At 38.6% G+C, this 17,886-nt stretch overlaps 1 protein-coding gene across 1 annotated transcript; it reads left to right on the forward strand.

Annotated features, from left to right (window-relative positions):
- Positions 1 to 3,144: 3,144 nt before the first annotated feature.
- On the forward strand, positions 3,145 to 3,621 carry LOC131426531 (uncharacterized). The gene has a single exon (XM_058589340.1). It carries the CDS (start codon positions 3,145 to 3,147, stop codon positions 3,619 to 3,621), a length of 477 nt encoding a protein of 158 aa, XP_058445323.1.
- The last annotated feature ends 14,265 nt before the right edge of the window (positions 3,622 to 17,886 follow it).

A 17,886-nucleotide genomic window follows, 5' to 3' on the forward strand; every position in this document is an offset into this window, starting at 1 on the left:
ATTCAACAAACGACTTTTTACCCCAAAATTTTTCATATGATCATATACATATTTCTATTCGTATTGATCAACATGTTTTTAAACACCCCCCGAAAAAAATTTCTGGGTACGCGCCTTCAGAGAGCGAATGGATTCAATTGAAGATTGCATCGATTTTTGTCGGAATTTACTTATATTATGTGACATTACATCTAATGGTTCTAAATTTGTGAGTCTGTATAACTCATTTGTACTAAACCAGGGAGGACGCTTCAAAATCATTTTCATAATTTTATTCTGAATCCTTGAAGCGTTATCTTCCTGGTGGAATAACAACTTGACCAAATTGGTACTGCATAAAGCATGGCTTGTCTGAAAATTTGTTTATAAATTAACAATTTGTTTTTTAGACAGAACTTAGAATTTCTGTTTATAAGAGGATATAAATATTTATTGTATTTATTACGCTTTGCCTGGATTCCTTCAATGTGATCCTTGAAAGTGAGTTTTTGTCGTACGTTAAACCTAAGTGTTTAGCTTGATCAGACCATGTCAATTCCAAGCCATTCGATTTGAGAATGTGATTATTGTTTGGTTTAAGAAAAGAAGCTCTTGGTTTATGAGGAAAGATAATTAATTGCGTTTTTGCTGCATTTGGTTTAATTTTCCATTTTGACAGATAATCACTGAAAATATTTAAACTTCTTTGTAGGCGACTGCAGATCACTCTTAGATTTCTACCTGTGGCTAACAGACTTGTGTCGTCACAGAATAGCGATTTCTGACAACCAACGGGTAGATTTGAAAGATCAGAAGTGAAAATATTATACAAGATTGTGTGGGAGATATCAATAATCACCTTCTTTCTGCTGATGTATAATTAACGTGTATTAAAACTTTTGTATCGGGTTACTCTGTTGCCAACACTGGCGTTGGCGCCTTTTCGTTCTTTCTCTCATTCTAGTTTGTATCTCGACAAGTTAAGACGTAATTAAATCTTGTTCATCTACCGAGTTGAGTTTTTCTTTCGGTTCCTTTTTCTTCGTCCTCCTTCGGGACTTCCGGTGGCAACGATTTTGCCAATAGGTTATGGGCCCAGTGCGGGAGTGTAAAAGAAAAGTGACGAACTTACGAAGAAAGCTGTTTTTCGCGGAGTAAAAAGAATTGCGTCGCGCCGGTAAATCGAAGGTCATTCAAAATGGCGGACAGTGCGAAAATTTCTTTCCCGAAACTGAACTCGACCAACTGGGGCTCCTGGAGGCAAAGAATGGAGTGGCTCTTGGAAGAGAAGGATTTATGGGAAGTGATAAGTGTCGCGAAACCGGAACCGATTACCGAAGAGTGGAGCAAACGCGATAAAAAGGCTCGTGCGAATATCGGCCTGTTCCTCGAAGAAAACCAGTTTAAGCTGGTGAAAAACGCTGACAGTGCTCGCGGAAAGTTCTGAAAGAGCATCACGAAAAGGCCACTATGTCCACCATAGTACACTATTTGGGCCAATTGTGTAGTGCTAACCTGGCTGAAGGCGGAAATATGGAGTCGCATTTGTGTGTTATGGAGGAGCTTTTCGACAAGCTCTCTGCGGCGGGTCAAAATTTGGATCAGCCATTGCAAATTGCGATGATTTTCCGTAGTGTGCCTGCGTCTTATCGGAGTCTAGTGCAAAGTTTGCAGAGCCATGTTGATGCGGATTGGACGGTAGTGATGGTGAAAGCCCGACTTCTAGAGGAATACAAACAACGCCAGGAGCGTGGCGAGGGGCTATCGCAGGACGTTAAAGCGATGAGGCTGGAAGCTGAAAATAGCAAGCAAGAAAAAGTGTGCTATTTTTGCAAGCAGCCCGGACATTTTCGCAAGAACTGCAAAAAGTGGAAAGCTCAGAAGAGCGCTGAGGGTTGTGCTAGTGGTAGTGACATAAAACCAAAACACGAGAAGAAATCTGGAAATTCGAAATATGAAAATCCAAAAGCGAATCAAGTGCAGGGATCTAGTGATGCTGTATGCTTTATGGCCGGCGAAGTGATACCAGATGACTGGGTGATCGATAGTGGTGCAACGCGTCATATGACGAACGACCGATCGTTTTTCTCAACGATGGACACGAACATTGACTCGAAAGTGACACTTGCTGACGGCAACAAAACCGTGGTTGCTGGCGTTGGCAAAGGTGTGATTTTCGGTGAAGACGGTTGCGGTAAACGAGTAGAGATCACACTGGAAAATGTACTGTACGTGCCGAAGCTCGACGGAGGACTTATTTCTGTGAGTCAGCTGGCAGCAAAAGGATTCGTGGTGAAATTTGGTGTATCATCGTGTGAAATACAAAATGCTGCAGGTGAAACGAAAGTGGTTGGTGATAAGGTGAGAAACCTTTACCGTCTGCGAATACAGAAGCAGTCACTGAAGGCTGGTGGTGGTCAACATGATCGTTGCCAGCATACTTGGCATCGGCGGATTGGTCATCGAGATCCTGAAGCGTTGCGTCGAATCGAAAAGGATGATCTGGTGAGTGGATTTATTTTGAAGGATTGTGGGGAACGCATTGTTTGTGAATGCTGCCTGAAGGGGAAACTTGCTCGCAAACCGTTTCCTTCTGCAACTGAAAGGAAAACGTCACGCCCGCTGGAGATAATCCACACAGATCTTTGTGAACCGATGGAAACAACAACTCCCTCTGGAAATCGGTACTTGATGACGCTAATCGATGACTTCAGCCGATATACGACTGTTTATTTGCTGAAAAGCAAATGTGAAGCAGCGGCTCGAATCAAGCAATACGTTCGCTTGGTTGAGAATCAGTTTGGGCGAAAACCTCTCATCATTCATTTAGACGGTGGAGGCGAGTATGTTAACAGAGAGCTCAAAGATTTCTATGAAGCTGAAGGGATAAAAGCACGGTATACAACGCCATACTCACCTCAGCAAAATGGGATTGCAGAACGCAAAAACCGGTCGTTGCAAGAGATGGCGTTTTGTATGCTAGCTGACGCTGATATGGAAAAGCTGTTTTGAGGTGAGGCGGTTATGACGGCGACATATCTGCAGAACCGCTTACCGTCGAGAGCTGTTAACAGAACCCCATTTGAACTTTGGACAGGAAGCAAGCCTAGCTTTGCGAATCTCCGTGTATTTGGATGTGAGGCTTATGTACACATTTCAGATGCAATGCGTTCGAAGCTAGATGAGAAATCAGTCAAGCTGAGTTTCGTCGGATACTCTGAGGACCACAAAGGGTATCGCTTCTTAGATCGTTCAACGCATTTCATTACAATTAGTCGTGACGCCAGATTCATTGAGTTGAATAATGGATCGGAGCAGTCAAAGCAACCAAGCGAATCAGATACAACTGATAAACTGGAGACGACGGTAGATATTCCGATGAATCCACCGAGTGTGCTGGATCCAAGGATTGACCAAAACGACAACAACATTTCCGTTGGGGAATTGGAAGGCTGGTGTGATACCAGTGATGACTTGGATGGTGCATTCTTCCGTGGCTTCGACGAACAATCGGATGTGGAAGAGCGCGCGGAACCGGATCTCCAACGGCAGGATCGGCGAACGAGAGGTGTGTTGCCGGAACGTTATAATGATTTCGTGGTTGGTATTGCGGAGCTAACTGAAGCAGAACCAACAAGTTAAAAGAGTGCCTTGCAAAATCCCAAATGGAAGAAAGCGATGGATTCGGAAATGGATTTTTTTCATGGCACAATCGAGGAAGAGATTTACATGCAGCAGCCTCCTGGGTACGAAGTAGCTGGCAAGGAGAACATGGTGTGTAAATTGAAACGGAGCATATATGGACTGAAGCAGTCGGCGTACTGTTGGAATCGTACGCTTTACGCGGCGTTGGTGAAGTTAAAGTTCAAACAGTGTTCGTAGGATCCGTGTCTGTATATCCGATGTGATGGTGAAACGAAAATCTTCCTACTTGTGTACGTTGACGATATTTTGATGGGAAGCAAGAATAAGACATTAGTGAATGAAGTGTATGAAGATTTGCGAAAGGAGTTTGATATAGTGAATCTTGGAGAAGTAAAGCGTTTTCTTGGTCACGAAGTACGAATTGGAAAATGGAGTTTATAGTCTACAGTTGACAAGCTACATCGATTCACTGACCAAGCAATTCGGACTCGTAGAGTGTAACCCATCAAAGACGCCGATGGATTCAGGATACGTCAGCTCAGACGAGAGCGACAAGCCGTTTGGAGGACGTAACGCTGTATAGAAGCCTGGTAGGTGCCCTACTCTATGTAGCGGTGAATGCCAGACCGGATGTGGCGGTAAGCATTTCCTTGTTAGGAAGGAAAATGAGTCAACCGACGGAAATGGATTGGAAGGCGGCAAAACGTGTCGTCAGGTATCTCAAAGGAACAAAGGAAATGAAGCTAACGTTTGGAACTGGTTTACTGCCCGACCGACAGGATGATTGCTGATGCACTTACCAAACCGTTAGGTGCAACGAAGTTCAACCAACTACTGGAACTGATGGAAATGTCACGCTGAATCAGCAGTTCGGTGTTCATTGAGGAGGAGTGTGGGAGATATCAACAATCACCTTCTTTCTGCTGATGTATAATTAACGTGTATTAATACTTTTGTATCGGGTTACTCTGTTGCCAACACTGGCGTTGGCGCCTTTTCGTTCTTTCTCTCATTCTAGTTTGTATCTCGACAAGTTAAGACGTAATTAAATCTTGTTCATCTACCGAGTTGAGTTTTTCTTTCGGTTCCTTTTTCTTCGTCCTCCTTCGGGACTTCCGGTGGCAACGATTTTGCCAATAGATTGGAGCTACGCTCGAACCCTGCGGAACACCGGCTCGTACGGGTAGCAATTCAGATTTACAATTTTGAAAGCTATCCTGAAGAGTACGATCAGTTAAATAATTTTGAATCATTTTGATCAAATAAATAGGAAACTAAAAATCAGACATTTTTGCTATTAATTCTTTGTGCCAAACACTGTCGAATGCTTTTTCTATGTCTAGAAGAGCAACTTCAGTGGATAACCCAGAAGATTTATTTGCTTTTATCATGTTCGTAACTCTTAAAAGTTGATGAGTAGTTGAATGTTCATGACGAAATCCAAACTGCTCTGGTAAAAAAATTGAATTCTCATTTATATGAGACATCATTCTCAACAAGATAATTTTTTCAAAAAGTTTACTGATATAAGAAAGTAAGCTAATTGGTCGTTAACTTGATGTTTCTGCTGGGTTTTTATCAGGTTTGAGGATAGGAATTACTTTAGCGTTTTTCCATCTTTCTGGGAAGTAAGCTAATGAAAAACACTTGCTGAAAATTTTAACTAGGAGTCTCAAGGCAACATCGGGAAGATTTTTAATAAGAATATTAAAAATTCCATCATTACCAGGAGCCTTTATGTTTTTAAGTTTCCTAATAATTGATTTAATTTCATCAAAATTCGTCTCAATAATGTCATCTTGTGATAACACTTGGGTTGAAATATGATCATATATCAGTAAGACTTCATTTTCAATAGGACTCACATCGTTCAAATTAAAATTGTGGACACTCTCGAACTGCTGAGCAAGTTTTTGAGCTTTTTCACCATTTATAAGAAGTATTTGATTTCCTTCCTTGAGAGCAGGAATTGGTTTCTTAAGAACCTTAGAAAGTTTCCATAAAGGTTTAGAATACGGTTTAATTTGTTCAACTTCTTTAGCGAAATTTTCATTTCGCAAAAGAGTAAATCTATGTTCAATTTCTTTTTGTAAATCCTTAACTATGTTTTTCATAGTAGGATCACGAGAACGTTGATATTGTCGTCGGCGAACATTCTTCAACCGAATGAGCAGTTGAAGATTGTCATCGATGATAGGAGAATTTAATTTAGTTTGAACTTTGGGAACTGAAAGATTTCTAGTTTCGATAATATAATGGTTCAAATTGTTAATTGCTGTGTCGATGTCGGCAGAATTTTCTAAAATAATTTTTAAAATTTTCAATGTGAGATCTGTAATCCAACCAATTATCTCTGTGATAGTTGAATATAGAACTAATTGGATTTATTAAAGCTTCGTTGGAAAGTCTGAATGTTACAGTAATATGATCTGAGTCAAAGTCAGCATGTGTAATCGGTTCACTACAAATGTGACTTTGATCTGTTAGAACCAGATCAATTGTAGACGGGTTTTTCACGGAAGAGAAACCAGTCGGATTACTGGGATGAAGAACTGTGAAGTAACCAGTTGAGAGTTGATTATGAAGTATTTTACCATTACTGTTATTTTGCCTACAATTCCACTGGACATGCTTAGCATTTAAGTCCCCTATTACGAAAAAATTCGGTCGATATCTTGTGAGTTTTTGCAAATCGCCTTTAAAGAAATTTAATTGTTCGCCGGTGCATTGGAATGGCAAATATGCTCCAGCGATGAAATAAATTCCATGAATGGTTTCAACTTCGATTCCCAAGCTTTCAATAACTTTAGTATTGGATGAAGGTAAAATTCGATGTTTAATTTGCCGTTTGACAAACATGGCAACTCCACCACCCATTCCAGTAAACCTGTCAAATCGATGAACCACATAATGTGGATTACTTTTCAATTTGACATTTGGTTTAAGAAAAGTTTCTGTCACAATGGCAATATGAATTTTGTGAGCTTTGAGAAAATGATAAAATTCATCTTCACTCGATTTCAAAGATCGAGCATTCCAATTTAAAATATTCAAATAATTATTTAACATCACTGTTAAATTTTAAATTCAGTATAATATTATTTGCGAATTGTCATCCGATTTGAAATGCTTCAAAAAGTGATGAAGTCGAATTCATTTGGATGATCATTTGAAAAAGTTGATTTTGTAGGTAGATCATTTTATTTTCAGTTATATCGCCTAAATCAACCTCATTTAAAGAAGCGAATGGCATTGAAGGAGTATTTGTAGGACTGCCATTAGAAGAAGATGATATGGCCGATCTATCTATTAATAAATTGTTTTCGTTAAAAGATGAACTGCAAGGCGGTCCTGTGTTTTGATTATTTACATTAGAAGAATTAAGTTGTAGATTTCTACCTGTTATACTAGCATAACTGAAATTAGAAGAAGATGAAGACGAGGTCGATCTACCTGTCAATAAATTGTTTTCGTTAGAAGAGGAAGAATTAGGCGTGGCATTGGTAACGGTTTTTTGATTTTCAGGTATGTTCTGTAAATTTAAAGTCGTTGATTTGACTTGTTGTCTAAGCGAACGAGCGTTTAAAATTTTTCCCTGACAGGACATTTCAAATAATTGGATTTATGATTTCCATCGCAATTTGAACATGAAAATTTATCAGTGGTTTCATTCATTGGACGAACGTCTTTCGAATGCGATTTACCACAATTCAAACACCGTATATCCATATGACAATTTTTGGTTCCATGGCCGAAGCCTTGGCAGCGACGACATTGCGTTAAGTTTGCAATACGATTATGCCGTTTATAATGTTCCCAATGAATTTTAATGTGGGGAATGAAACGTACTTTTTCTAAAGTTTTCAAATTGTTCACATCACTTCGATTGAAGTGTATTAGGTAAAGTTCATGGGAAATTCCAGAGCGTGGTTTAGAAGTACCATTCGCTCTTTTTTTCATAAGTATTACTTGGGAAGGGGCAAAACCAAGCAGCAATGAAACAAACAATGAAACAAACTGATTTTAATATGTCTTTGAATTCGATTAACATAAGGTCATCTGGCCAATGTAACATTTTGGAATATTTGAATGGTATGGCAAAGAATGCATTTCTGATTTATTAGAAAAATGTTCTACTGAAATCACCAAAGAGGTTTTCTGCACAGTAGAAATGGGTCAAACTGATTTTTTCTGATTAGTTCATACGTCTATGAATTCGAAAAACATATGGTCATCTTGCCATAACATTTTGGAATATTTGAATTGTATGGCAAAAAATTAATTTCTGACAGTCTAACATTTTGGAATATTTGAATTGTATGGCAAAGGATTTATTTCTGATTTATTAGAAAGACATTCTACCGCAGCCACCAAAGATTTTTCTTCACAGTAGCAATGAAACAAACTGATTTTTTTCTAATTAGTTCATATGTCTATGAATTCGAAAAAAATATGGTCATCTGGCGGGTCTAACATTTTTCAATATTTCAATGGTATGGCAAAGAATTTATTTCTGATTTATTAGGAAAACGTTCTACCGAAGTCACTAAAGATTTTTTCTGCGCAGTAGCAATGAAACAAACTGATTTTTTTCTAGTTAGTTAATATGTTTTTGAATTCAACTATCATATGGTCATCTGGCCAGTATAACATTTTGGAATATTTGAATGGCAAAGAATTTATTTCCGATTTATTAGGAAATGTTCTACCGAAGTCACCAAAGAGTTTCTCTACTCAGTAGAAATGGGTCAAACTGATTTTTTCTAATCAGTTCATATGCCTATGAATTCGAAAAGCATATGGCCATCTGGCCAGTCTAACATTTTGGAATATTTGAATTGTACGGCAAAGAATTTATTTCTGATTTATTAGAAAAACTTTCTACCGAAGTCACCAAAGATTTTTTCTGCACAGTAGCAATGAAACAAATTGATTTTTTCTAATTTGTTCATATGTTTATGAATTTGAAAAACATATGGTCATTTGGCTAGTCTAACATTTTGAATTATTTGAATGGTATGGCAAAGAATTTATTTCCGATTTATACCAAGTTAGACCTGAGTAACGCATTTTATCATCTCGAACTTCACCAACAATTACGAGATCTAACAACTTTTTTAACTGAAGGCGGGATGTATAGATTCACGAGGCTCATGTTCGGCGTAAATTGTGCTCTCGATATCTTCCAAAGAGAAACGTGCCGGATCCTCGATGGAATCAGAAATGTTATCGTCCATATAGATGATAGCCTAAATTTCGGAGAAAGCCTAGAGGACCTACGACCCACTACAGCCCAAGTCCTTCAAGTCCTACGACAAAATAATCTTACACTGAACATGGCTAAATGTGAGTTCGAAGCCAAAGCAAGCGACATCCGTAAGTTTCGACACCCAACCACAGTTTCTGAACTAAGTTGCTTCCTTGGGTTAGCTTGCTATATCAGTACATACATTCAATATTTCGCTGATATTTCTAGCCCACTATGGTCTGTAGCTACCAGCAAAACATGGTCATGGGGAACTAATCAAGAGAGAGTATTTGAAGAACTAAAACAACGAATAATACAATGCCCTACCACATTAGGCTCCTTTTCCGAAAAAGATAAAACAATTTTATATACCGATGCCTCTCCAAGAGCACCTGGAGCAGTACTCGTACAGGAAGGAACGGACCGAAAACCAAGTATCATAAGCTTTGCGTCAAAGACCTTGACGGCAACAGAAAAAATACGCCCAGAATCAGTGAGAGGCTTTAGGAGTAGTATGGGCTGTCGAACATTTCTCATTCTTCATGCTCGGTAGACGTTTCACTCTTCGAACAGATGCACAAAGAGTACATTCCATTCTAAATACAAGATCTCGTGAGAATTCGAAAAGAGCCTTAACTCGGGCAGATGGGTGAGCTCTTAGGCTCAGCCCTTATGATTATGATGCGGAGTATGTGCGTGGGCGGGACAATATATCAGATTCATCATCTCGTTTAAATGTGGGGGAAGACGATCCATTGGATGAGTATCATAATCCGTGGGAAGTAAATGCTCTAGAAGCAAATACTACGGGTTTCTTGACGCAACAGGAAATCCGAGAAGCAACTAAAGAAGATGAAGAATTCCAAAAAGTTAGACACGTGAAAATTGTCAAAAGAACTGAAACGGTTTCAATCCCTAGAGAGTAATCTTTGGTCCACACGTGGCGGTACACGGATACCCAAACTGATGACGCCATATGTTCAAAGGATGAAGAACCTCTGAGGCGTTCTACGAGAGAAAAACGAGTTCCAGCTCACCTGGAAAACTTCGTACAAGAACTCGAAGGAATAAATTGAAATAGTTATTAATATTGATTTTGATTCATTCCAATTATTCCGAAACAATGATTACTAGCAAAATAGATGTACAACTTAATGGAGATAATATTTATAAAGCGGAAGGGATATGTGATATACTACTTATGCCACCCAGTGATTAAACACAGATAATTGTTCCACATTTTTCTAATAATCAGAAATGAATTCTTTGCAATACCATTTAAATATTCCAAAATGTTAGACTGGCCATATGACCATATGTTTTTCGGATTCATAGACATATGAACTGATTAAAAAAATCAGTTTGTTTCATTGCTACAGCGCAGAAAAAATCTTTAGTGACTCCGGTACACGCAGAGGAAAAAATTGTAAATATGACCAAATTTTGGTTTTACGCAACGATTTTGTGAATACGACTTACTTTACTATGGGGTGCCTTTTCAAAATTTACCCTCTGAGAGAGTGATAAGTTTTTGATTGTGAATATCTATTGTTGTACCTAACGAATCAACATAATTTTTGCTACATGCCATCGGAAATGTGATCACAATTTTATGATAAAATTTTTCAGTTTTGTGACATAATCTCAAATAATTCAAAATTAAACTTTTCTGAAATGTTTGGTATAAACGAGTATCACAGAGGATAATTCATAAGGCGCGTTTGCCTTTCTCGTATTTTTAAAGCTCACAGCTCAGTGATCTGTGAAAGGATTTATATAATCTAACTACCAGTAGAATCGAAATTTTTCAACTTAAACGTGTATAGCAAAAGCATTGAAGTATTTCAATAGTACACTATTGAAAAACCTGTCTCATTTGACCCATGTCAACACCAGCCAATCAGAACGCGTTCTGAGGAAGAGAACAAAATATCTGCTGCTGTACAACAAATCGTTCGAGAAAATATTCCAAACAGTGTTTAATATCGTAGTGAGTTCCACAATTTGATCCTTCTGAATGGCAGGAATGAATCCCGTACAGCACCCTGATAGTTTCTTTCAATGAAATGCAAATACGAAATGAAATATCGAAATTAAAATTCTATATGCTGCTATTTTTATAGCCGTTAGGACCGCCCATTAGTGAAAAAGCTACAAACGAAATCTGGTAAAAAAACCTCTCAACAAAAATAGGATCAGTTTGGATTCTATCGCAACTGCGAGGAGATGTATTTTGTGTCATTTGCACAGCTAGTTTCGCTTTCGACAAGAGCGATTACGTCACAGCTGCCAGTCATTAGCACTGGTGAAAAAACAACGGTGGAGAGCATTACACAAAATCAGCCGTTCTAATGGCTCTAAAAGTTTTCTAATGAACTATTAGGATTTGTTGTTCGCAAATCGAAGGTAAATATCCTCAGTTTAGTGCAAATCTAGAATAGTTTGGTTAGATTTGTGCACTTTTCGCTGTGTGAAGTTCACAGTAATCGAGATCAAGTGAAGCCTTCTTTGTTTTTGCGAAAAATGTGGAAAAGGGGAATGCTTGCATAATTCATACAATTGTTCAACTAATTGATATTCGGAAGTGTTAAGGAACATGTCAGTTGTTTTCGTATTCACGACATCCAGTTATGTCTCTGACATTACCCACCCGCCTTTTTTTATTAAAATAGTGCCAAAGAAAATCTTGTTTGATATTGAAAACATTGCTGCTTGAAACTACAACAACACATGATAATCAATCTAACTCAGTGTGTTAGTTTGTGTCAAACGACAGTTCGATAAAAACAACGAATATTTCACTTGTTCGTTCCTGTCAATTTCTTGACCAACAATTTTACAGTGAATTCAATTTGAAAAATTTGTTATGCTGTGTTTATACGCACGAGAAAAAATTGTTCTGGTTTATATGAAATAAAACTAACATGTTTCATTTAAACAGTAAACTTAGTTGTATCATTACACAAATAATATCATAGATAAATTGAACCTTGTATTTTCTTGATATAAAGGTATAGCAGGATTGAGTCAACGAGGACATTGCCGATAACATTAACTCAATTTTGTTTGACATGTAAAAAATGATCAGTTTATTTCAACAATCAACTCTGCCGGAACAAATATATTTTTGGTTTGGTTAGACAAATTTTTTTATTCAAATCAAACTTTACTTACTCTTACTCTTTCAGTCGTAGACCACGCGGGTCTCTGCTGCATACAGGAGGCGTCTCCATTCAACTCGGTTCATGGCTGCTCGCCGCCAGCCTCGGTAGCTGCGAAGGGTCCGCAGGTCGTTCTCAATTTGATCGATCCATCTTGCCCGCTGCGCGCCTCTTTTTCTTATACCGGTCGGATCATTATCGAGAATCATTTTAACCGGGTTGTTCTCCGGCATTCTAACAACATGCATGGCCCACCGTAATCGCCCGACCTCTGCCGTTTGGACGAGGGTTGGTCCTCCCAGCAACTGGTGCAGTTCATGGTTCACTCGTCTTCTCCACGTACCGTCTTCCATCCGCACTCCGCCGAAGATGGTTCGCAACACCTTCCGTTCAAAAACACCTAGTGCGCGTTTATCCTCCGCAAGCATTGTCCAGAACTCGTGCCCGTAGAGAATAACCGGTCTAATCAGCGTTTTGTAAATAGTTAACTTCGTACGACGGCGAATTTTGCTCGATCGAAGCGTCCTGAGCAGTCCAAAGTAAGCACGATTTCCTGACAATATGCGTCTCTAAATTTCTCTGCTGGTGTCATTATCGGCAGTCATCAGTGAGCCCAAGTACACGAACTCGTCGACCATTTCGATTTCATCACCACCAATCAGAACTCGTAATGGGTGGCTGACGTTATCTTCTCTCGAGCCCCTGCCTTTCATGTACTTTGTCTTTGACACATTGATGTCCAGTCCGATCCGCTTGGCCTCAGCTTCTAGTCCGATGTACGTATCTTCCATCTTCTCAAAGTTGCGTGCTATAATATCAATATCATCAGCGAAACCAAGTTGCTGGACGGACTTTCTGAAAATCGTGCCACTCGTGTCTATCCTCGCTCTTCTTATCACACCCTCCAAAGCAATTTTGAATAGCAGACACGAAAGGCCATCACCTTGCCGTAGCCCTCTGCGAGTTTCGAAGGGACTCGAGTTTCGCCCCGATACTCGAACAACGCACATCACTCGATCCATCGTAGCCTTGACCAATCGTATCAGTTTGTCCGGGAATCCGTAGTCGTGCATGATTTTCCGTAGTCGTGCATGAATCAAACATAGAACATTGTTTTTGTTGAAGCGAGAAATTGTCTTGTAACAATTATATTCTAGCTTGAGATGCATATAAATCAAATTTAAAAATCAACTCACTGTTTTTTTATTTAAAACATGCTCAATTTCTCTGCGTGTAGAACGATTTTCTAATAAATTAGAAATGAATTCTTTGCCGTACCATTAAAATACTCCTAAATGTTAGACTGGCCAAATGACCATATGTTTTTCAGATTCATAGACAATAAACTAATATGATGAAGTTAGTTGCACCCATTCCTACTGCGCAGTAAAATCTTTGGTGGCTTTGGCGGATCGATTTCCTAATAAATCAGAAATGAATTCTTTGCAATACCATTCAAATATTACAGAATGTTAGACTGGCCGAATGACCATATGTTTTTCGGATTCATAGACCTATAAACTAATTAGGCAAATTTAGTTTGCCATATTTGTATCGCGCACAAAAAAAATCTTATTATAATCTTCAAAGATTTTTAGTGCGCGGGAGAAATTATTAATATATCTCTCTCTACTGAGTTTAGTGAAATGCCAAAAACTTGTACGAACAAACCTCACCAGACCGCTAGCATTCGTCTCATTTAAGTTAACAGTTCCCCCTTCCTTTAAAAAACAAATTAATTCTCCGGACTTCTGGCCATGCGGCATATCTATTACCCCTTTTTCAGACCTCAATTCGAGACAATCAATTCATCGAGTTTCGAATTCTCCCCATCCTCCACCCCTTCATCTACAAGGTATCCAAAACAACACTCGCTTGCAATCTCCTCAAATATTTGCATTACCACCAAGACTGTCTCGCCCTGTCTATACACGATCCCCTGTACGTCGCTCTTCGCTATCTGTCCTCATTCAGCAAAGAACGAAATTCCAGACAACATTAGTTTGAGTTTCTACTATCAAAACGTCGGTGGAATCAATTGCTCTTTGGAATATTATCGTCTTGCTTGCTCCGACGGTTCCTATGACATCTACGTGTTTACAGAGACTTGGTTAAACAGTAATACGCTCTCCAAGCAAATTCTCGGTAACTCATTCTCTGTATACAGACAAGATCGTACTGAGCAGAACAGCCATAAAAAACCGGTGGTGGTGTTTTGATCGCTTGTCGATCACACTTCAAATCCCATCAGTTATCTCTCTCGAATTGTGCCGGAGTTGAACAGCTTTGGGTTACCCTCAGACTTACATACTACACACTATATATTTGCGTTATTTATCTCCCGCCTGATCGCATCAATGATCTATCATTGTTCGAACAACATCTGAGCTCACTCTCGCAAGTCGAAAATCAAATGGCTCTTCACGACAAAATGATCATTATGGGTGACTATAATTTTCCCGGCATTAAATGGTCTCGCTCCTCTTCTGATTATTTATTCCCCGATATAGCCCATTCGTCTAAAATCCCTTCCTCCCTTATGCTTTTGGACAGCTATAATACTGCTGGCTTAGTTCAGTTAAACCATAATCACAATAGTAACAATCGTTTGCTTGATCTCTGTTTCGTTAGTCAAGAACTCAGAAACAATTGCTCAGTTATGCTTGCCCCTTCCCCGCTTGTTAAAACCTGCCATCACCATACTCCATATTTCCATTCGCCTGTTGTGTTCAACGAAGTCTCTGAATCATTTTTTACGACTACAGAAATGGAAATTTTGAAGCAATGAATAGGTATTTATTAGCTTTCGATTGGAACTCTTTATTATCGAACTGCGATTGTAACTCTGCTGTTTCTCTCTGGACGCAGATAATTTCCAATGCTATCGAGCAATTTGTACCTAAGAAATTACAACAAAAATCTAGTTTTCCACCCTGGTCAAACCAAACTCTGAAACGTTTTAAACGAGCCAAACGAACTGCTTTAAAAAAGTACAGTAAACATCCATCTGTACTACTAAGATCTTATTACCTGTTTCATAACAATCGTTACAAACGATTAAATAAAGCGCTCCACTATGCCTATCACCGTCGCCTCCAGAACAATCTTAGAACTCATCCTAAAAAGTTTTGGAACCACGTAAATGATCAAAGAAAAGAAACGGGTCTGCCTAATCATATGTCTCTTGGCAATCTACAAGCATAAACCACGTCCGATATTTGTGATTTCTTTTGCAAACAATTCAGCAGCGTCTTTTGCGAAGAATCATGAACTGATAATCACATTCTTGAAGCTGCGAATAATGTTCCACTACGCTCTCCTATTGGATCATATCCTGTTGTCACAATGGATACAATGAAAACTGCGTGCAATAAGCTGAAAAAATCAACAAGTACTGGGCCTGATGGCATTCCGTCTATAATTCTCAAAAAGTGTTCGGAAAGTTGATTAGCCCCATTGGTGATGCTATTTAATACACCCTTATGCTCTGGAATTTTTCCCGAACCATGGAAGAAATCATTTATCTTCCCCGTATTTAAAAAAGGCAATAAATGTGAAATATCGAATTACAGAGGAATTGCCGCTTTGTGTGCTGTATCTAAGCTCTTTGAATTAGTCGTTTTGGATTTCATCATATACAATTGCTCTAATTATATATCTTCAACTCAGCATGGTTTCATGCCTAAACGATCTACATCTACGAATCTTGTGTGTTATACTTCCTGTATCATTCAGTCGTTACAGACGCGACAGCAGGTTGACGCTATATATACTGACTTCTCCGCTGCTTTTGATAAAATAAATCACCAAATAGCTATTGCAAAACTAGGAAAACTTGGATTTAGCGGTCCTTTTTTGAACTGGCTGCAGTCTTATTTGACTAACCGTACTATGATAGTTAAAATCGGTGACTGCACAGCCGCACCCTTTCTTACTAACTCGGGGTACCTCAAGGTAGTCACCTCGGACCCTTTTTATTTTTGCTGTATCTCAATGATTTGAACCTTGCGCTGCAATGTAAAAAACTATCATTCGCCGACGATTTTAAATTGTATCATCCTATTAAAGACAGATTCCTGCAGAAACAGTTAGACATCTTCTCCAGTTGGTGCAATCTCAATAGAATGGTCCTGAACGCTTCAAAATGTTCTGTGATTTCTTTCTCACGTAAACGCACAGTAGTTGTATTCGACTATACCATTTCCCAGACTATTCTCAAACGAGAATCGACTGTCAAGGATTTAGGAGTTCTGTTGGATTCAAAACTTAATTTTAAGAATCACGTAGAATATACGATCTCTAAGGCTTCCAAGATGCTAGGAATTTTAATAACATATATTGTCTTAAAGCACTATATCGACGACACGACCTGCCACTCGTCTATCGAAACTGTATCGAAAATTTAAGTACCCCTCAGTAACTGGTAATGTCAAAACGAAATCACCTGAAAAATTATTGAAACTGGCAACACAAGTTGATGAATTATTGATTTTAAATAACAATTAACGAAACCTTGGTAACCGCTTATTGAAGACTCGAGGAATGTAAACAAAACTAACTGCCTCGAGTGGAAAATCCTTATTTCGCGGCAAGTTGCAAGTTCTGCACCATCATTAGACGTCAGGGCAGTGGATCGATTAGTTCAGCTGGGGCTCGAACATATGAAAAATTTCCTGTAAGACTAGCCCAATCAGGTTGCTGTATGTGACCAAGATCTTTTGTATGGAGTACCTCTGTTCCGAAACTTTTTATCAGTCCAATCATCGAAATTCAGTATCGAAGTATGAACGATCAAACTGAGTCGATCCGGTATATTCGTACTATTCTACGAGATGCATGATATTCGGGTGCAGCAAATCAAAGATACTTTAATATTTGAGCTTTATTTTTTAATCCATTCCAGAATCGTACTTCGTTAACAGGTACGAATACACATATAAACCGAATTCATATTCGCTCTTTCTAACGACTTTTGAAGGTAAAACTGTTTCAATTGTTGCACAAATCTTTGTATATTTGCACTTTTGAGTTTGTTCCAAATCGTTCAACTCTCGTTGCTGATCAGCGTACATGTTGTAAAACAATACGCTGTCATATTTTAGACATTCGAGAAACTCCACTACTTCTGCTCTGTTATTTGGAGACCTTCGCAAAACATATGTAAAATTTGATGAACATGAAAGACACTTGAAAAGTGCGGGAATCAAGCTTCTTGGGATCTGATCAAAATTATAGGTTCTTAAGTGCACATTGTAAACCACCCATAAAGACAAGTTTCCTTCAAATAATTTGATAATTTATTCTCAAGCTGAAAATAGTCAGTAACTACGATTTCCCGCAAGGCGTCTGGAACCTGTTGAAGTAGTCAAACGTCATTTCAGATACATTCAAACAATAAATTTCTTCGTTTATTCCGTGCAGACTGGCACGAAATTTCTAGTTTGATGACAATATATTAAGCTATAGTGATGTTTCGGAAACTCGATTGGATATTCCTGAAAAGAATGACCAGCATCATAAATGAGTTTGATAACACTACATTACTGGATAGCAATGATGATGATATAAGATGACGCATGTTTGTCATGTCAGATTTGAATATTGGGCACCCAGTTCCAGTCCCAGTTCGGTTGGTGCAAATCCAAAAAGTTAAACTTGTAGAATGTGAGAGTTTCTGAATCAGTCACTAGTTACGTTGAACGTCCCAGAGGAACGAGTCCCCGGCCGATGGCTCGCGGCACCTTGTACATTCTCGATTTCTTTTGAATAATCTTTCTTTTTTATTAATTTGGCACTAATGGCACACAGTTTAAAATAGTATAACTTTATTAAATGGTTTGTTTATTTATTATG

Source organism: Malaya genurostris, chromosome 1 (assembly GCF_030247185.1).
Source record: "Malaya genurostris strain Urasoe2022 chromosome 1, Malgen_1.1, whole genome shotgun sequence".
Classification (NCBI taxonomy): domain Eukaryota; kingdom Metazoa; phylum Arthropoda; class Insecta; order Diptera; family Culicidae; genus Malaya; species Malaya genurostris.